We start from the raw sequence: 21,529 nt of genomic DNA, 5'->3' as shown, positions 1-21,529 counted from the left end.
GGCCTCGCGTGCTGGATGTTTGCGCCAGTGATAAACGGTGAATGAGGCTGAATGTGGGAGTGTTTATAGAGGCTTGCAGTTCTTTTCGACTACTTTCAAAGGAAGCGGGTGTATCGAAGAGTAGCTCTGATACACCCACTGTCACTGAAGTTGGTATTTCCTCCTAATCACTCTCCGTTTGTCTGTGTGTCTCCCACTCCAGTGGACAAGCATGGACCCTGGCCGAGAGAAACGCAAGGAGGAGATAAACAAAGCTCTGGCTTTTATACAGTAAGATCATTTTAATTTTTATCTGAGCGCACCCAGACTGAAAGTGAAACTGTCCCTGGGTTACTCACGCCTCACAGCCTAGCTGTGTCATTACGATTTTAACAAGTTCCTCTGCTCTAGGTCCTCCCTGGCCTATCCTGACCCCGACGGCTATCAGGTAGTGCTAATGCTGTTATGTGCTTTTGCTTTTTATGCCCTGTGCATAAAAAGGGCAGCTGGCCCTGTGCATGCTTTGGTGTGAAGCACTGTCTCTTTTTGCTACCTTCCTTCTTTCTATTCCTGGCTCTATGTAAAATCAAGCGCCAGATAGCTTTCTTTTGACTCTTTATAATCTTCCCCCATTACTCAGTTCAGTCCATGTTTGCTTGCTATTAATGTTTATTGACCGTTGACTGTTTAAATGAAGAAACAAACCACATCCCCACTCTACACCTCCAGAACAATGCATAAACCCCACAGGGAAACCTGTAGACTCAGGGGTTCCTGCTTGAATACCATTAAACAGTGCACCTTTGTCTCTGTTACATCTCATGCAAGTGTCAGAAATCTAAAGGCAAAGTTGTGGAGTTCTGCAGCTGTCTTGTAGGTTGTGTTGATCCGTCTGCTGTGTAACATCCTGTTTCTAGTTGTGGGTTTCAGTTGAACCCAGTCCTCTTCATATAATAATTCTGCACTCAGAAAACAGAGAAATTTTCTATAAAACATGCAGCAGTATGTGATGAACCACTGGTAGTTAATCTTGGTTATGTGCAGTCCTAAGTGCACAGCATGATTCACTATCTTGTAGTAGCAGCGATGACTTGGAGCTCTGGGTTTCTGTATGACTTCATTAGTTATGGAGGAATTTTGGCCCACTCTTCTTTACAACTTTGCTTCAGTCTGGTGATTCTGATCCTTCTGAAACATAGTTGTTCAACCTTTTTCTAATTGTACTGTCATGAACTTTAACATTTAAGGTGCGAACTGAGGCCTGTAGAGTCTGCGTTGCAACTCTTGGGGTTTTTGTATTTTCTCTGAGCATTGCACAATCTGACCTTGGGTTGAAGTTGTCGGGACTTCCACTCCTGAGAAGATTACTATTTGTCTTAAAGCTTTCCTGCTTGTGAATGATCTTTCTCACTGCAAAGTGATGGACTTCAAAATGTTTGGAAAAGCATTTTGAAGTCCAATGATCCAGACCAGCAAACTGACAAAATGTCTGCTTTTATAGATTTGCTCACACTTGCTGAAAATCAGTTAATCAGCTACATTTGATTAGCAGCACCCGGATTGATTCCCGATGGGCCATTTTTGCACAGTGACTCCATAACTCTATGAAAAGTGATGCAGACTTAAGCTTTCTGAACACGACAAATCTTCCAATCCAAAGTTAAAGTCGACTCTGTTCTTTGTGTTGCTGCTCTACAACAAATCCAGCAACCACATTTAATAATCAAAGGTGAAAGCAAGCCTACTGGAGTTTTAGCAGTGTGAGCTGATAATCCTCTATTTTATTAACACACTCACAGATGAACTTGCAGTGTCACCAGAGTAGGAATCTCAATGAATTTCCAGTTAGGTCCTGGACTGTGTATAGGAATGGCTGTAATTCCCAAACAATGAGTGCAACAGCTTTCTCTAACCCCTTTGATTCTAAAATCCCCCGAGGTAGTTTAAAGAAGCAAAAGTGCAGAAATGGTGTCTTGACCTTAACCCAACTGCCACTTTGAGTTTTTTTGGCTGGTTTTTAATGACAGCTACCAGCAAAATGTATTTTGGAGAAATGTGTCTACATATGAGAAAGAGTGATAATAAGTTATATATGATTTAACATAAACCAAATGAATTGTAAAGACATTCAACATTTCTTTCTAATGCAGTTTAAAGTCCTGCTTAGAACAGTATTAAAATACTATACTAGCCCCCTTAATGCAAATACGTGCATGTCAATATTAAGGTGGACCTTAAAAATATTATGTAACTTACAAGACATTAGCGCAGGTTCGCATAGGTTTAAAAAAAAAAAAAAAAAGCTTCTTATTCCTTTCTTTTCTTTTGCTCCTCACAGGACTTCCTGACCCAGTTAGTGTGCAACCTGCTCGATGAGGGCAACGCCTTCTTCAGAGACGGCCAGTGCGAGCAGGCTGTCAAAGAATTCAGCGAAGGCTTGAATGTGTCATGCTACGCTGAAACGGAGGAGATCAAGATCCCCGAAGCTTTGCTCGAGAGCCTGTATGTCAACCGGGCGGCTGCCTACCACAGTTTGGTGAGATAACGTTTGATCTTGTGTCTGTGCAGCATTCTGCGTATAGGAATGAAGTGGGGGCAGGTTAACGTCTCATGCTGTGAGATCTCACGATGAAGTTCTAGTATAGCAGCATGTGTAATACATATAAGGCTTATCTACCTCACTATGTAAGGGAATGAGGTTTTTTATCTTTTCCATAGCTCAGACATTTTGAAACAAACGCTTGTGAGGAATTCTCCTCCACACCCAAATGTGCATGAGCCACATAAAAGTGGATCAACCTGAAATGATTGTTGATTGAACCTGAGCTTTTAATATCTATTAAAACCCTAGTGGTTAGTTGATAACATCTATATTTTCTACTTTAACAAAAACCAATTGTAAACATTCTTAAACATGAACTCCATGGCTCTTCCTCCACTGTGCTCCAGACTCACTTTTGTTGGGTTTATGCCTCCTTCTGGTCTTTAACTGGAAGTCTTTCACACATTAGGTGAATGTGTTAACCGGGTTAGGGTTGGGATCATCAAACCACATTTTGTTGATATTTTTTGAGGTATCAAAATTCGTCATTAAGGGTACAACAGAGGTCTCCAACAGCAGTTCCACAGAGCTGCTTGCATGGTTGTAAATTCCTGCTGAAGTGTTATAAAAGTTATGGAAATTTGGTTATCAGAGGGTGCATACGTGGCTTGGTGTGGATGTCCATGTGTCTTTTGTGGACATTATCCCTGTTTTTGGAAAATAAAATGCAAAAATCAAATGCTTGAGCAACACTGGAGCGTGGAACATCTAATTTAATCTTTAACAAAGCCTACAGCAGTATTAAGAAGAAAAGGTAGAAATCCAATGTAGCGGCTATTCTTCCTGTAGCGCATAACTTGAGGCAATCCTGAACCTCCCACCCCTCACACTTGATTTATGAAACCACTTATAAAAACAGATCTGTTCCGATTTACTGCCTCTAATATGTAAACATCACTAAATCATTCAGATGTGTTTGTCTGCATTCAAGGCCACAGAGCCTTTGACCTGCATACCAGTGAAGTGCTCCATAGCAGCTACACACAGTTTAAACCAAGAGATTGCAATTTCTTCACCTTGTACTTACTTAAAGCTAGATGGGAAAATGAAGTAAAGAATTGATGGTATATTACTTTGATTTCTTTTATGTGTTTCTCTCATGTTTTCCACAGGGGGAGTATGAACAAGGTGTGCTGGACTGCAACAGCGCTCTGGAGGTGTGCAAAGACAGCCGCAGAGCGCTGTACAAGAAGGCCCTTTGTTTGAAGGGGCTTGGGAAGTATAAGGAGGCCTACGACTGCAGCGCCAGCTATCTGCTCATTAATCCTCAGGTGAAGGATGGACAGAAATGGGAGAGTTTATGCTGATAGTCTTATAAAAAGCTTTCAGTAAGAACTGTATATAAATCTGTTGGTTAAATCAGCAGCAGCACTGATTTGTAGAAGCAAGATACAGTACAGTGTAAACATCTTGAGCATCTCCTTATTACTGTTACGCCACTGAACACTGATCTATGAAGCAATCAAGCATAAGAAAGGCACCTAAGGTTCATCAAAGGATGAACCAGGGCTGTGTCTTTATATAACAAGAAACTTAGCAAATAATGAATTTTAAATAGTATCTCCAGACACTCTGTAACTACAGCCTGTAGGGCTGCGACAAACGATTATTTTGATAGTCAACTAGTCACCGATTATTTTTGCGATTAGTCGACTAATCAGATCATGCATCCATTGGACGTAAAACCTACAGCTTATTGCACCAGCAGCATCTGCTCTTATAGAACTATCAGTAGCATACAGCTTTAAGTGTTTAAGGTATGTGCTAACTAAAAATAAAGACAAGATGATAGTTTATCAAATTTTAATGAAATTTGCAGGTTGTTTCGGTGAAGTTTAATAAACTCCTTGTTTATTCAGCTGTGTAAAAACTATAACTTTAATCTCAGCCAAACCGATTTACTCAGGAACAAATAAAATACTAAAAAAAGCCAAACAATAACATTTTTAAGTTATCTAAGTGACTTATTTATCACCATTTAACCTGAGTAGCGAAAGACGGCGGTGGGTTTGAAAACGATTTGTCTGGGGTTCTCACCGGTTCTAGTGAGCTTTGCCCCCGGCTAGCTATCGAGCTAGTGGGTAACAGACGTCGGAGCGCTTTTCAAAATATGTGGTGTCTTGATAAACTGAGCAGATATTTGAGGTTTACACAGTTACGTTCTCACCTGAAAATATGTTAAACGTTTATTTTTAAAACTAAGTAGCTACCGCCATTGTTGGAAACTGAACTGGGCTGCACTATGAATTCTGGGACAGAGCTACTTCTTCTTCTTTGGGGTTTAACAGCAGCTGGCATCCTTGTACATGCAGTGCTGCCATCTTCTGTTTCGTCCATTATTACACTCTTAAATCCTACTACTTATTCCTGCGGCTTTTGTGATCTTACAAAGCTTCAAACAACGTGTCGACTATTAAGTCAGTCGTCGACGTAATCGTGACAGCCCTAACAGCCTGTCACAAAAACACATCCCCAATTCTTAGTGAAAATAAAATAACAACAAGGTGATTCCCAAATTCTGCTACTTAACAACTAGAAAAGCCACAGGACCTGAGAGATGTCCCCAAGTCTTAGCCCTGTGACATACTGGTGTCCAGGATGTAAGTGGAAGAAAATCACTGCATCTTTAAATCCCTGTTAATGTGTATGGAGGAGGTCAGGAGAGAGATTTCATCACATTCCTTTTTTCATTCATGTTTAGTAAAATGTAATCAGTTGTCTGCATTTCTAGTCATTTAATTGTTATTTTTTTAAAAAAATGAAGGCATCCGATCGAAGGAATGCATTTTTTTCCCTAACTGAAACGATGAATACCTTTTAACAAGATGAGATAAACTTATCTGTGTCTCAGTCTCGGTGTTGTTCATCGCATATATGTTAATTGTAGCTCGGAGCATTTCAGTAAATCCATTCGTTTACCTGCTGGCAGGACCAACAGGTGAATGAGCTCGCACAGGAACTGGCAAACCATCTAGGACTGAAGATTCGAAAACCTTACGTCAGCACAAAGGTGTGTAAATGTTTAAATCTGGTTCATTGTGGGTTGTAGGACTTTGTCAGCCTTCAGCTTAGTCATAGTCAGACAGGACACAGTCATTTTATCCTTCATCTGACAGCGATTTATGTTCTTTTCTCCAGATGTCAGGCGGTAATGTAGAAAATGGTAATGGCGTTGCACCAGGTGGGAATTTTGACATTTGTGCCTCTGCTACTCTCTGTTCTTGATCATTTTGTACACAAACACAAGAATGGTCCAAGTAAATGCACTTCTGTTCCTTTTTAGTCAACTTCCCCAGCGTGCCTCAGTCCTCATTTCCTTCCACACCTACCAGCTGCAGCACACCTACTAACTCTGCAGTACCTGAAAGGGCGGGCACTATCGAGGACTCCGAGCTGATGGGAGATGACATAGACAGTCTGCTGGACTGTGTTTCTACTGAGCCGGAAACAGCTGAGGTAAACTCTAAGTGCTGTGTTTTTTTCCTTTCAGACCAGCGGACTAACTTTTGTTGCTGATGATGGAAGAAGATGTTTGTGTGATAAAAGTGCTGACATGTTTCATTTGAGTGAAAATCAGACACAGTTTACTTCTTGTTTTGAGCAGCTCACCCAACAAAGGAAATTCTGTTTACCTTTTACCTCTTTCAAGGCAAAGTATGGTGAGTCCTCGATGAGGTCTGAGTGAAATACAACAATACTTAGAGACTAAAGAAGAGTCTACTGAACACAGGCATATTTCTGGAGGGTTTTTTTGGCAAAAGGAAGACCAAGAGTCCAGTAAGGACGTTTGGACATGAAAACAGTTTTGAAAATTGATTTGGAAACATTGTCTTTATGTGTTTGTTTTTTTTCACTATTGTGCATTAGCATAAACAAAAAAAAGCTAGTTTTTCACAGAGTTGCATTGAGAACTATTTTGTTCTGAATAAATGTTTCACATACTGATGGAAGAAATAATTAGATCCCTTTTTAAAGTAGCTGGAATACAGTGTAAAAAATACCCTGTCACAAGTAACAGGCCTACTTAAAAAAGAAAGAAAGAAACAAACATGGACTGTATATAAAAGATGGATGTGGCCACCGCGATGTCTGCTGTTTGTTTTGGAAGATTCAGTGTCAGTGGTTTTTCTTACAGACACACAAAATATCAACAGATCTCCCTAACTTTTGTTATTTGTAGTTATTTATGTCAGTACTGTTTAAAAATAATCTTGTTTTATTGTCACAACAAAACATGGATTATTAGTTTATGCTCTGCTTGGATTGGCAGGTTGTTGAGGATGTGTCATTCCAAACTTATTGCCAATACATTTGGAAAGTTGCAGAGTGCCCTCTGGTGGACAACATTGGCAATTATAACATGTTCGAAAGGTGTTTCTCAGAATCTTGTTGGGGGGTTTGTAGGTGCTGATGCTGATATACCAGCAAAAAGCTCATTTTTGTCCAATATATAATATATGTTTTGGTGAATATATTTGTTGGGCTGTAGTTAAGACATCTGCTAATGCTTGCAAGCCTCATCAATAAACTGCATGGGTGCAACTCCCAGGCACACATCTCCTAACTGGCCCTTAGTAACAGGTTACTAAAATAGTATAATTTCACTCAGCTAAACATCTTGGATAGTTTGTATCACACAGTAGGATATATTATTCAACAAAAAATTCAATTTAAAATGCTCCAAAATGCATTAGAAGACACCAATCTGCTACAATCTCTGTGCCAGGATACCTGTCAATCAAAGCAACCCCCTTCTCAAACCTCCAGTATCTAGATGGGGAAGAAATTATCTTTCAGGGGCAAGCAGGGCCACTTTATGCCTCCTTTTAAACCTTTTAAACACTTGGAAGATTAGAAACAAGCTGTCAAAACAGTAGTAGTTGCTAACATAACTTGGGGACAGAAACGATGAAGTAAAACTAACAAGCTAATAGGCATGAAGGACTTTATAGAGTCAGATGATTCCCCTCTGTGCATAGTGGTTTTATTGATCCATTACTTAGGCCAAAATATTGATTAATGCAGTATTGTATATGGGTTATTTACCAGCTGTGTCGGCCAGCATCCATTGTCATGTTTTGCTTATGTTTTTTACATCCTGCCTCCTTTCTTGACAGGACGTATTCTCAGTGCCCAGCGGGACATCCACTTGCACACAAAGAGGCCCATCTGTCCTGCCCGCACCGACACCCCAACTACCCCCGGCCTTTTTCAGCTCAGCCGTTAACCAACTCAACTCCTTGGACTCCTTTTCTGGTTCTGGGCTCGGCACCTCAGCTGCTACACTGGATATCCTAGACGACCTCTCGACCTCTGAAAAAGGTGGTGTTGCAGATGCTTCAAACTTACTACTGACCCCTACGAAGCTGGACGGTCTGGATTCCCTCGATTCTCTCGATGACGCCTTGGATAAGATGCCGAAGGCTGCTGCTGCTGAAGAAGTTATCGAGGCCAAAACAGAGCTGGATGTAGGAGAAAAGTCTCTTGATGAGCTGCTAGATGAACTAGATCCCTTAGAGACACTCTCTAATCCAAGCAGCCAGGGCGATCATGTCTCTAAAACTAGGAATAGATCCATAGACCGGCTTGACTCCCTTGATTCCTTGGACTCATTTTCCTCGATGGAGGGTGTTAGAGTAGCTTCGCCAGCAGTCTTAGTCGGGGGGTCTGGCCTGGACTCGCTCTCTGATTTCAACTCAGCAGGTGACTATGATTTATATCTGGCTTATTATAGGGGATGCGCTGCTTTTGTGCTCAAACATCCACCGATATACATTTGTATGATTCACATGCCCATTTAAAGATATTCAGAAAGGCTGAAGAACAGTTATTATTTAGTAATAACTGAAGCAGTCTGACCATTCTCCCCAGGGATTAACGAAGCATTTTCTCCCAAAGAACTGTTGGTCGCTGGATGTTATCTCTTTCTGATACCACGCTCTGTAAACCTCACAGATGGTTGCATAGAAAAATCCCAGCAGATCGGCTGATTCTGAAACATTCAACTATGCCACATTTAAATGCTAAAGCTGAGTTTGAACTTCAGCCATGTCTGTGTGCCTAAATGCATCAGGTTTCTGCCGTGTGATTATATGATAAATATTGACATTAGTGAGCAGCTGAACTCACTAATGAACAGTACCTAATGAAGTGGCCAGTTCCCCTTTAGCGTCTGAGGTTGGTGCTTCAGCCCTTTTACCTCATGCAGTTCATAATTTATGTTCTCTCCTTGCTCCTCAGGTATCTCAGGCTCTCATAGTATTGCGGCTCCAGTAATGCGATCTCCAAAAAATCATTACAAAGTAAGACTGATGATCAGGCTTGTGTTACGTTTGCTTTCCTTGTATTTTCCTTAGCATTAACTGATGTCTTATTCTTACTTTGGAAACAAAGGAGAAAGAAAACCAAAGGCCGGGTGCAGTGTATAACCCTCTGTCCTCCACCCATGAGTTCCTGCAGGCCTGCTCTGCTTGCTACCCTCGAGAAGGTATGGTAGGATTTGAGTGACATCAAAATGGTCCTGCTACTTATCAGCTGGTGATGGTTTTACAGTGTGGGAAGTTTGATGCCCTGCTGTTCTCAGTGGAACTTGTTTTCCTCTTTAATGTTTGATGAGTATGTTTTGTGTATTTGTGCACTAATTCCTTCACAGGTGTAGGGATATATACTTATGTTCACAAGCCAGACCTGGTCCACAACTGTAAGAGAGACATTCTGCTATGCAGACTGAAAGCCGATCCCCCGTTAGACTGGACCAGAGTGCGACCGCTGCCCATACTGAAGGCCTTTGGTGGGCGATTTGTACTTTGCAAAGGTAAGGAGCTCAAGATCAAGGTAATGAATCTCTTCTATTTTTCATAGTTATTTACTTGTTATTGCAGATAAATACGTCTTTAATGGTAAAGTCTGAAAATGGTGACAATCATACATTTATAAGTTGTTGCCAGATAATTAACAATAAGGGACTAGTTTCCCACTTTTTCATTCATCAAGTTTAATTTCTTTTATGATTAAAAAATACAATTAAAAACTATTTTGGGGTGTTGTCAGATCATGCCCCAACCTCACTATTTTATGAGGTGGAACAAGTGAATAGCCGCTCAAACAAGTGGCGCTTGCACCCTAAATGGATACATGATTCTGACTTTATGAAATTTGTAGGAGAACACATTGATCTCTACTTCTCAATTAATACAATTCAAACAACTGCAGCCGTTAGGTGGGAAGCTTTTAAAGCATATATTAGAGGACAAATGATAAGTTTCACCAGCTCTAAATTTAACAAATTCAAACAGACAATGAACGAATTAGACAATAAAATTAGAGAATTAGAGAGAGAAGTTAACATAGATGATTCAACACAGAAAAAACAGGAATTATTGACCCTTAAAGCTAAATACGAGGAGCTGTCTATGCTTAAAGCTGAAGATGGTTTAATAAGATTGAAACAGACGTTTTATGATCAGGGTGAAAAGCCGGGTAGACTACTAGCTTGGCAGATAAAGAAACTTGAATCTGACAGAGCCATTAATATAATTAGGAACGATCAAGGGGAATTATCTACAGATCCCACAGAAATTAATAACACCTTTGTCTCGTATTATAAAACCCTATATAAATCTGACAGCCCACTGGACCGGGTAAGCCAAAATACTTTCTTGGATAGATTGATCTTTCCCTGTATTTCTGAGGATATGAAAAATGAATTGGAGAGAGAAATAAATTTCAATGACGTTTCTGATGCCATTACGAACATGAGAGGTGGTAAGGCTTCGGGTCCTGACGGGCTTCCGATAGATATTTACAAGCTATTTAAAGCAAAATTAATTCCCCCATTATTAGATGTTTATTTGGAATCCTATGAAACAGGTCACCTCCCTGCTATATTTCGTAGTGCCCTGATCACTCTCATTCTAAAACCGAACAAAGCGCCAGCCGAAAGCGGTTCTTACAGACCCATATCGCTGTTAAATTCTGACTCCAAAATCATAGCTAAGGCTCTGGCTATGAGGCTGGAGAGGGCTCTTCCAGCCATTATACACGGAGATCAAAATGGTTTCGTTCAAAATCGTCAGGGGTTCCACAACGTGAGGAGAGTTCTCAATATAATCCACGAATGTGAAGAGTCACCTGATACTGCAATACTATCACTCGACGCGGAGAAGGCGTTCGATCGAGTTGAATGGCCCTATCTAATTGAGGTGCTTAAGCGTTTTGGATTTGGTGATCACTTCCGCCGATGGATTGAAATTTTACTTGCTGATTCGGTTGCAATGGTATCTACCAATAATCTCATCTCTAGTCCTTTTGAGCTATCTCGAGGCATCAGGCAAGGGTCTCCGATTTCACCTCTGCTTTTTGTACTAGCCATGGAACCTTTAGCGATAGCAATTAGATCACATCCCTCGATCCATGGTATTAAAATCGGGGAGATGCTACACAAAATTGCAATGTACGCTGACGATACTATTGTGTTTCTATCACACCTTGCAGAATCAATACCATCTCTCCTGAAGTTATTCAATCAATTTAGCAGTTTCTCTGGGTTCAAAGTGAACGAAGAAAAATCATCCATTATGTTTTTAAATATGAACGAGAGGTTGAAACCAGTTGTATCCCACCCATTTGTGAATGCCGCAGAGGGATTTAAATATTTAGGCATCAGAGTAACCCCAACGATAAGCAATCTTAGTTCAGCCAATTATGAGCCCTTGGTGGTAGGGTTATTGGATGAGATCACTAGATTAATATCATTGCCTCTTTCTTTACTGGGAAGAATAAACATAGTAAAGATGACTATATTACCTAAATTCCTATATATCTTTCAGTCAATTCCGCTGGCCCCTCCTCCTTCTTTTTTTTTCCAAGACCAGAAAGCTTCTTTCTAATTTCATCTGGAACAATAGGAAGCCAAGACTCAGACTCTCCCTCTTGTATTTACCATATGATAGGGGAGGACTACAGTTTCCAAATTTAAAATGGTACTATTGGGCTGCTCAGCTGAGGACCACTATGTTTTGGTTTTCAAACGATATCTCCCTTCCCTGGTTAGCAACTGAAAGAATGTCCTCAAAGGGTCTGTCGCTAAATAGCTATTTATACTCAGCACCCTTTAAAACTTTAAAGAAAATTACTACTAATCCCTTTGTTAAAAAACACTGTTGTTGTTTGGCATGAAGTACAAAAAATGTTGAATGACTCTCCTGGGTTGTCCTGTTTCTCCCCAATTTTGGGTAATGAACTCTTTGCCCCGGCTAAGAATGACATGGGCTTTAAAGCTTGGCTGAACAAGGGCATTGCGAAACTACAGGACGTATATGAGGAATATTCTCTAATGTCATTCAGTGAATTAAGGGCAAAGTTTGATTTACCGCAGAAACACTTTTTTAAGTATCTACAACTTAGAAGTTTTATTCTGGCACACTTAAACAATTCAGTGCACCAACCCCCACTCTCCATCCTAGAAACTCATGTTACAAAAAACTGTTTTGGTAAAAGACTGGTGTCCCAGTTTTATAGCATGTTAGTTGAAAACCATAAGGATAACTCTGATAGTAAAAGACGGGAGTGGATTAGTGACTTACAAGAAGATATTTCATATACTGAATGGGGTAAAATATGTTCAAAAACACACACTCAAACCATTAACACTCGTTTGAGAATGATACAATTTAATTGGATAATGCGAACATACATATCCCCTGTACAATTAAATAAATTTGATCCTAATATAATTGATCTATGCTATAAGTGTAATAGGCATCAGGGTACACTATATCACTGCCTGTGGAAATGTGAAGAGATCCAAAAATTTTGGAGCTCTGTGTTAAAATATATCTCTCAGATCACAACTTCTCCTGTACCGCTTTGCCCTAAGTTATGCATTTTAGGCTTGTATCCAGATGACTGTACTCTGTCGTGTGAGGAAAGAAAAATGGTCGATCTTTGTTTGCTACAGGCCAAACGCTGTATCGCCTTATGCTGGAAGAATGTTGGTTGCCCCTCTTTTAACCACTGGTTAAATAACTTAACATCGAGTTTAGCTCTTGAGAAACTGACCTATATTGTTAGAAAGAAGGCTTCTGAATTTTACAACATCTGGAAGATATTTTTGGATCTACTGAGGAGTGGGGATGTGGGGTGGGGGGGGGGGGCGGTGAGTGAATAAGACAACTAGATAATGGATAATGTCTGACTTGCTGTTGGGAATATACTGTGTAACCTATATTATGATTTTTTTTTTTTTTTTTTTAAATTGTATTTATTTGTATGGTTTGCTATCTTAATTTATTTAACTATGCATTTATTTGGAATCTTTTAGGATTAACACTTCAATTATCGTTATTACTATTATTATTATTATTATTATTATTATTAGTATTAGTATTATTAGTGTTGTTATTATTATTATTTTAATGACTGCCATACGTTCATTTTGTGTTGGTGTTGATACTGTTGAAAAAACAAATAAACATACATTTAAAAAAAAAAAAAAAAAACTATTTTGGGGGGATTTTATTATACCAATTCCCTTAATCGTCCGACCAGTCTATTGGAAGAGAGAAGAATATTTTAATACACATTTTATGTATTTATTTATCTTTATTTAACCCAGAAAATATGACTGTTGACTTTCAAAATTTCTGACCTGTCCTGTTCTGGCCAAGACTTGTATAAACTAGTAACACGCATACAAATACACACAGAAAAACCCCACACAAGCCACATAACATACAGTTGATTTGAAAAATGTCTAAAAACATCAAACATTTATAAACTTCATTGCAAGTAAAGCCTGAAACTTCAATAAAATTCATTTTCCTGTGCCAGAAACAAGGGTGGTAATATTCAGGCAGAACATTTTCAGTAACTACATCCAAGTCATCTAAATTCCTTCAGTCAGACCAGTTCCTGAAGTTCAAGAGCAGCTGACTCATCACCATGTCTTTCCAAATATACGGGAATAACTTAGAGCTTACAGTCATTTTAGTTTTCAAAGTCACCCCAGAGATATTTTAATGACTCAGTGTTTCTTGTTTCTATATTCCCTAACCAGGTGAGCATGTTTTGAAAACATTGAAAAATGTGATAAATTTGAGGGAAATTGTTCAGATTTTCTGTTAATTTGCTGCAGAGTTGAGAATGAGCCGGCTGTGGATTGCACATGAACACTGTGTGTGTGCCTGTTACTACACTTCAAATTTCTGTGCAGTGAAAGAAGGAAGGCAGTAAAACTCACATACTTAGTGTGCTTATGTGAATGAAATGTGTGTTTTCTTATATTTCCAGAGTTGCTGAAGTCTGGAGAGCTGGGTGTGTGTAAGTTTGGAGAGAATTGCACGTTTGCCTACAACCAGATGGAGATCGATGTTTGGACAGAGGAGAAGAAAGGGAGGCTGGACAGAAACCGACTGTTTGGCACAAAATCTTTTAAACTGGACCCTGTGAGCAGCATCATATGCCTCCTACAGGAAAACAAAGGCACGTTCGTGTTCCTCTGTCAGGTTAGTGCACGTGAGCTGTGTTTATTTGAAATCTCTGTTTTTCTCTTTGATAATGGCGCAGGGGTATAAAAGCTCTTTAACCTGATCGGATTAATGTTAAAGATTTACACGATGCACGCTGGGGTTTCTCCATTTGTTTTGTGTATTAAATGTTTAATCTGGAAACTTCAAAAGTACCACTTTCCATTTGTTCTTTTGAACTATGAGAGTTGAAAATGTGTGGCTACTAACCAGTTTAAATGAACTATGGTACCCATTCTTCCAAGAGGAGTGTTCAAATATTCAACCAGAATTATGCCAGAAGTTTGTTGATTGCTATCAAAAGTGTTGGCTGAGGTGCATCTTACTAAGGGACATTTAAACAGATATCAGTGGTAATAATTTATATAACCACTTATATGTGAATTTGAAAAGAAAATGAGAGTTCAAAGACTCCATTAAAAGCCCTAAATCACGATGCAGTTCAATCCCATGATGAGTGGATGTAAACTGCTGACTGTATGTTAGCCAATGCACACTATGTTTGTAATATTTGTGTCTGGATGTAGCACGCTTCCATCACGACAAATGTTCATTTCATTTCTAAGATGATCTTCTCCATCTTTCTCCCTTTGTTTCCATCACCGGTCTCTCTTCCTTTCCTTTCAACATCTTCGTCTTCCTGCCGTGTCTCTCCAGGCGTGCTATGACAGTAAACCGAGAATAATCAGCAAGCGCTTCCAAGACGTTCAGACCATCTGCTCTAACTTGGATGTTCGCCACAACTTTGATGCTAATAAGTGAGTGTGCTTACAACATACGGGTCATTACAAGTCCTTGTTCTCTCACCCACTCTCATTTCTAATCCTGCACCAACTCTTTGCTCCGTATGCCTTCTCATCCATCTCTATCGTGCTTTCTTTTTCCCTCTATGCCCATCAGGTGCTTGGCTTTTGTGGTGAGGACCCACAATGTGATTTACAAGAAGGTTCGCCCGTTGAGCATCCTGTGTCACATGGATCTGTGCAACCAAGCCATCCGGTATGGTTGTTTCAGAGAGGACAACTGCCACTACGCCCACTCTGTTATCGAGCTCAAAACCTGGAAGGTGCAGAGAGAAACAGGTGCCTGACAAATACTGTGCTTTACTGTTGTCATATTACTGTTAATTACTGAGATCAAACTTAGAACAACCGATTGAGAGCTTGTGTGCTGAAATGATCTGAACCAAACCTGTGCTTTATAATAATGTCACACTATTATGTTTTAGTAGTAAGTGCTTAATTCATCATTTATATATGTTGGTGGTCAGAGGGTCCGGTGGCGCCAGTGTCCGGCAGCCTCGCCTCTGTCAGTGCGCCCCAGGGCAGCTGTGGCTACAATGTAGCTTGCCATCGCCAGTGTGTGAATGTGTGTGTGAATGGGTGAATGACTGAATGTAGTGTGAAGCGCTTTGGGGTCCTTAGGGACTAGAAAAGCGCTATACAAATGCAGGCCATTTACCATTTATATAGCATCACTCCTCCTTAGTATGCCATTTACAGCAGTGATGTAGTAGCAGTGATAGCTGTACATGGTATTTATAAATGACATACTAAGGCAAAGTAATGATATTTTAATTATAGAAGTAAGCACTTGCTAATACTTTACTAGTGCTTAGTGTGAAAATTAAGTTGCACTGAAGAATTGTACTCAATGAAAATGAGTTATACTATAAATAGAAATAATAAACAGTTAATTTCATTCATCGATGACACAAAATCCATGGCGATCTGCCAGTGTTTCCACTGTGGAAAACGTTCACTGCCACAATATTCATTCAAAAAGTCCATCAAAGTGCACTGTTGTCCTGTAATCGTTCTCCTTGTTTATGCATTTTTATTTTCAGGTGTCAGCCCTGATGAGATTGTGAGAATATCCGCGAAGTATCATGACAAGCAGGAGCAAAACTCAAGCAAACAGAAAGGAAACAGAGTAAGAAGCATTGTGATGATCACTTTTATAGAAATAGTATTTTTCTTACTAACCCGTTCCAGTCTGGCTCTTCTTTAATGTTACTGTCATTACTGTCAATATGTGTTGGAGAGATGATGCTCTGTAAGGTGAATGTTTCATCTTGTTAACCCTTCAGTAGATTTTGATATGAGGACGGTCATACTTATCATCAGTATGCTTGTAGTGGCCCGACAATGTGTGTGCGTTTGCGTTACTGCTGATACTAAATGCAGACTTCCATCCAGCAGCCTGTGACTTTATTTAACATTTCATCTGTGGACGAACGTCCCGTTTTTGTCATTTAAATTTAAACAGGTGCCTTTTGAAGGAGGTGGGAGCAAACCAGGAGGGGGAGGAGGTGCTGGGAAGAGTCTTAACATGCGGATGAAGTTTGCCTGCGGTCAGTGCTGGTTGGACGGCCTGATCAGTGAGCCAGACAAAGGCCTCAAGCACTGCGGTGCTAAAGCTAGACATGCGTGAGTAAAGTGAATACAGGTGCTCAGTTCCTGTACGAGTCTAGAGTTTTATTTTTAATATTTTATAATATTATGTCATATTAGGCGATCACTTCAGTGATTAAAACTTAATCATTGTCCAGTGCACCTCAACATGCTGTCACACAGCCAATTAAACTGTATTCAGACCTCCTGACCTTATGTGATTTTTCCCTCCAGGGTGTGTCTGGCAATGAATGAATGAATGAATCACTAACAGAGAAACACTTTTTGCACTGCAGCAACTTCTCTTGTATTTCATTTTTAACAGTTGACCACGTCCTGCAACAACAGCATCAATAACAAGGAAGTCATTCAGCTCATTTTTCTCATATAAGAAATATTTAATTTTTTTAAAGCATTTCAGGTTAAGTTTTAGGATTTTTATTCATTTTGCAATGATTTTTAATATTTCATTTTAGATCATAAAGGTAAAATATATAGAGTTTGCTAATAAGCAGCACACATTTTAATAAATAAATTATTTTAAAGGACAACAGTGAAAGTTTATCACACAGTCCATGTTTTCTTTTCTTTTTGTCCCCCACACACGCCAAAATTCACCATATGAAGAAAAAAAACTATTAAAAAAGTCATAAATAAGAGATGTTGGACTTTTAATCTAACAGAGTTACATGATTTTTAAAATGCCGAGCAGTCAAAACGCCCCCCTGGGCATTTAGTGTTGAAGAATTGTTTCACCAACCAATCAAATGATAATCCCTCAATGTCTGTCACTGCAATCACACAGAAAGTGCTGTTTAACTGCAGATGCTCTTACAAAGGCACCTAAATGGACCTTTTACAGCTTCTCTCTTGCTCACCATTGCGTTCAGATAAATCCGCCAAAGCACGGAGCATATTTACAACGTTTTTGTCGTCACCTTCAGATGGACTAAAGACAGGCGAGTGCTGCTGGTCAAGTCCCAAGAGAGAAGTAAATGGGTTCAGGTGCGACCACTGCCACACGCCAAGGATCTCCCTGCACAGTATTATGTAAGTCTGCACTTTAAAGCAGAACGGCATTTAAACCAAGAACTTACGTCATAGACATCATCCCTGCACTGATACAAATGAGGACTTCCCTCACCTTTGTTACATTATTTGGTAGCATTTGTAGCGTTCCAGTAGAGAAGTTGGATACTTTGTCTCACAAATGGCTCTGTGCGTTGTTGGTTGAACAGTAATGTGTTCCCCCATCACTGCTTAACTTCTTAGAATTTCACTTGTCAGTCATTATAAATGCTGATACCGATATATCAACGAATAGCTATTATTGTCCGGGCTCTAGTGTTGCATCTGCGATCGGTGTTTAACAGCGTGATGCTTTCTCCTGACAGATGTGTGCACAGATTTTGGAGAAGAGGAAATGTAACTACTCTGGGGTCTGCACCTTTGCTCACAGCCAAGAGGAGAAGGACATGTGGATGTATATGAAAAATAATGACTGTAAGTTACTAAAAGCAGCCAGCGCTATTTGGTTTGATTGGAAAAATAAAGGAAGCACTTCTTATCTGCATGAGGAGGAAAGTGCAGTTTGTACGAGAAGAGGTCCACTCACTGAATGTCCTCTCAGTGTTCTGATGTTTGTGTGCCTGTAGTGAAAGACATGCAGCAGATGTATGACATGTGGCTGGAATTAAGAGGTTATAATCGTCAAGCAGATGGATCCACGGTCAACCAGCCCAGCCCTGAGGAAAAATACATCACTATGCCCACTGATTATGCTGAGCCAATGGTGGGTTTAACTTTTCTCTCTTTGTTTCAACAAAGCAAAAGTCTGAAAATCTTAAAACGCCCATATTGTTCTTTCAGATAGTAAGAAAAGATGAGAGTATTTCTTCCCGTCTTTATTTTAGAGTGGCTTTCACTGCCGCCTGTGTGGCAAACACAGTAACAGCGAGCGGCAGTGGCAGCAGCACATTTCCACTGAGAAGCACAAGGACAGAGTGTTCAGCTGCGAGGGAGAAGATGAAGCTCTGACGTGGAGCTACCGCTTCCCGGGTGCACGCTTTGAACTGTGCTCCAAGTAAGAAATTTTTCTGGATCAGTTTGTACATGCAGACAATGAATAAAAGTGAGCTATTATGCTTTTTTTTATTTTTTATTTTAATAAATGAAGAAATTAAGTCAGCATATGTACAAGTAATCAACTTGAGCCACTTTGGGCTTCAGACTGATCTGAGAGTGTCTGTTTTAGTCCATTTTCTTTCCTACTCTTTGCTCTGATGAGGTCATAGAGAGGGGAAATCCCGAGTATGGTCATCTCAGGGACACATATGTGACTGTGACCACAGAGGCCCCACCCACTGTTTATGATTGACAGCCAATCGGAGAAAAGCTGGCTTAAGTTGAGGATGGAAGGAGCTAAAATTGCTTGTTTCAGACAGAAGAAACTGATGGGCTGCACCAAGTCCACTGTGAACTGCAAATCATGCAAAACTACCTCAGTACAGTTTAAAGTTTAGTAAACATAAGTGAGAATAATAGTTCCACTGTGTGAGGTGTAAATCACATGACCAGTTTGCAAAACCTGAGCTGTTGTAACAAACTGTGCAGCACAGGATATGAGGCGTTTGGGGACAGTACAGAGCTGTAGGTCACTTGTGTGGAGGAAGTATCCAGGTCCTAACATACAGTAGGACTCTCACACTTTATCATCCAGCAAAGATTAAGTTATAAAGTCTGCTGAGTGAGTGGACTAAATCGTATGGTAGTGTTTAGTTAAAGTAAAGCTCACAACATAGTGTTTCATTTAATAACTGACAGGTTGGATGGCAGCTGTCCTGATGGTGCATGCTGTGACTACGCCCATAGCCCGGAGGAGCTCCAGGAGTGGATAGAGAGACGAGAGTTTTTACGACAAAAGCTGGCCAAAGCTAGGGAAGATATGCTCGTCATGCCTGATGAGGTCGACTTTGGAAAATACAACTTCCTGCTTCAGGACTAAGAAGAATTTGACTTTGTGAGCCAATTTTGTAACTACCAAACAGTATTTCAGTTTGTCAAGAGTTTTCAAATCAAAACCAACAGCAGCAGTTCACTTGAAGACATATATATATATATATATATATTTAACAAACTTGAATTTAAAAAAGTGCATATTTTAATTTTCTTGTGACTTCACGGCGCTACATTCACAGCTCGTGTCTCTCCAGCCAAAACATTAACTGCACTGTGCTGTGAGCGTAAGGCTATGTGGTGCCACACTAAGAAAGAAAGAGAAATTGATCATCAGTGAAGATTTATAAAGGTTTCATATGCCATACCTGCAGCCTTCCTCGTGCCTTTGTTGTTTTACCTTCTGTTTGTGTTTTGCTCAATCAGGGAATGTTACTGAAGTGTGCCTTCATTGTGCAGTTCATTAAGAAAGGAGGTTTTCAAAACTTTCGTTGTGCAATAAAATGTCCCCTATATGGCAAGCTGGCTTGTACTTCTGATTTGTACTGGTGCAAAGACAGCAGAGGTTCGGTTTTGTGTTCTGTTTAATACATTTAAACCAATTGAGTGGTAAGGGAGTACTTGACCCAAATGACTATCTCAACCATGAAACAATATCATTCCTTTGCCTTGAGATTCTTGTTTTTGTAGTGTGCTTTGGATCATTGTGCATTTGCACTGTGGAGAGCTCTCTGATCAGTTTTGTAGCATTTGTCTGAATCTGGGCAGAGAGTGTAACTCTGTACACGTCACTATTCATCCTGCAGCTTCTATAAGCAGTCATAGTATCAGTGAACACAAGTAAACCAGTTATAGTGCTATCTGTATAAACTATACTGCCAAAAGCATTCAGTCACCCATCCAAATCATTGAATTCAGGTGTTTAAATCAATTGTATGGCCACAGGTTTATAAATTTTGCCACCTATTCATGCAGACTGCATTTATGAAAGAATGGGTCATCCTCAGGGGCTCAGTGAGTTCCAGGGTGGTCCTGTCATAGGATGCTATCTGTGCAACAAGTCCAGTCGTGAAATGTCCTTGCTGCTAAATATTCCACAGTCAGCTGTTAGTGGTGTTATAACAAAGTGGAAACGACTGGAAATGACAGCAACTCTACTATGAAGTGGTAGGACATGTAAAATCACAGAGTGGGTTCCGTGGATGCTGAGGCTTATAGAGCACAGACGTTGCCAATTTTCTGAAGAATCAACCGCTATAGTCCTCCAAACTTCATTTGACCTTTAGATTAAGTCAAGAACAGTGCAGCCAGAACTTCATACAATGGGTTTTCATGACCAGGCAGCTGACCAAGCTGCCTTCATGACCAAGCTTTACATCACAAAGCACAACAAACCATCAGATTCAGTAGTATAAAGCACACACTGGACTCTAGAGCATAGACGATTCATGCTTATCCATATGGCAATCTGATGAATGATTCTGGATTTGGTGGATGTCAGGAGAACGGTACTTGTCTGGCTACATTGTGCCAAGTCTAAAGTTTGGTAGAGGGGAGATTATAGAGCGAGTTTGGTGTGGAAGAAGTTGACTCTTCTGACCTCAACACAATCAAACACCTTTGGGATGAATTACAGCAGAGACTGAGAGGCAGACCTCATGGATGTACTTCTGGAAAAATGGTCAAAGTTTCCCATAAACACTACTAAACCTGTGGAAAGTCTTCCCAGAAGAGCTGAAGCTGTTATAGCTGCAATGGTGGGTTGACATCACATTAAAACCCATTGATTAAGAATGGAATGTCACTCAAGTTCATATGTGTGTGAAGGAAGACAAGCATTTTTTTTTTTTTTGCAATGTAGTATTTAAGGTATCTTTATATGCACATGCCATAACATTCCCACCATGTTTGAAGGTAATGTGGTATTCTGTATCATTCTTGTACAAGTTCATCTTGTTTTCATCTGTTCATAGAATTTCCCAGAACTGTGAAGGCTCTTTTAGATGTTTTCTGCCAACGTCTAATCTGTAACAAGTAGTTTTCACCTCATGATAAACTTTCTGTGTTTTTCATTC

At 39.9% G+C, this 21,529-nt stretch overlaps 1 protein-coding gene across 3 annotated transcripts in view; it reads left to right on the top strand.

The window, feature by feature from the left end:
* Window positions 1-21,372, top strand: part of LOC146520474 (zinc finger CCCH domain-containing protein 7B-like) — a 24,175-nt gene extending 2,803 nt beyond the window's left edge. For 2 of the 3 annotated variants that reach the window (XM_085156077.1, XM_085156076.1), the window contains 21 exons: window positions 203-270; window positions 391-427; window positions 2,318-2,515; window positions 3,694-3,852; window positions 5,511-5,591; window positions 5,720-5,762; window positions 5,865-6,037; window positions 7,699-8,284; window positions 8,822-8,883; window positions 8,975-9,068; window positions 9,234-9,395; window positions 13,871-14,085; window positions 14,764-14,864; window positions 15,007-15,188; window positions 15,953-16,038; window positions 16,375-16,535; window positions 17,444-17,549; window positions 17,894-18,002; window positions 18,155-18,291; window positions 18,413-18,582; window positions 19,323-21,372. In XM_085156077.1, the coding sequence (XP_085012203.1) occupies window positions 212-270; window positions 391-427; window positions 2,318-2,515; window positions 3,694-3,852; window positions 5,511-5,591; window positions 5,720-5,762; window positions 5,865-6,037; window positions 7,699-8,284; window positions 8,822-8,883; window positions 8,975-9,068; window positions 9,234-9,395; window positions 13,871-14,085; window positions 14,764-14,864; window positions 15,007-15,188; window positions 15,953-16,038; window positions 16,375-16,535; window positions 17,444-17,549; window positions 17,894-18,002; window positions 18,155-18,291; window positions 18,413-18,582; window positions 19,323-19,503 (3,102 nt within the window). In that variant the 5' untranslated portion in view covers window positions 203-211 and the 3' untranslated portion in view covers window positions 19,504-21,372. The remainder of the gene's footprint in view (window positions 1-202; window positions 271-390; window positions 428-2,317; window positions 2,516-3,693; window positions 3,853-5,510; window positions 5,592-5,719; window positions 5,763-5,864; window positions 6,038-7,698; window positions 8,285-8,821; window positions 8,884-8,974; window positions 9,069-9,233; window positions 9,396-13,870; window positions 14,086-14,763; window positions 14,865-15,006; window positions 15,189-15,952; window positions 16,039-16,374; window positions 16,536-17,443; window positions 17,550-17,893; window positions 18,003-18,154; window positions 18,292-18,412; window positions 18,583-19,322) is intronic. The other variant, XM_085156075.1, reaches the window with a different exon arrangement.
* The last annotated feature ends 157 nt before the right edge of the window (window positions 21,373-21,529 follow it).

The sequence above is a fragment of the Neolamprologus multifasciatus genome, chromosome 4, assembly GCF_963576455.1.
Source record: "Neolamprologus multifasciatus chromosome 4, fNeoMul1.2, whole genome shotgun sequence".
NCBI lineage: Eukaryota > Metazoa > Chordata > Actinopteri > Cichliformes > Cichlidae > Neolamprologus > Neolamprologus multifasciatus.
This window is presented reverse-complemented; position numbering and strand designations above follow the sequence as displayed.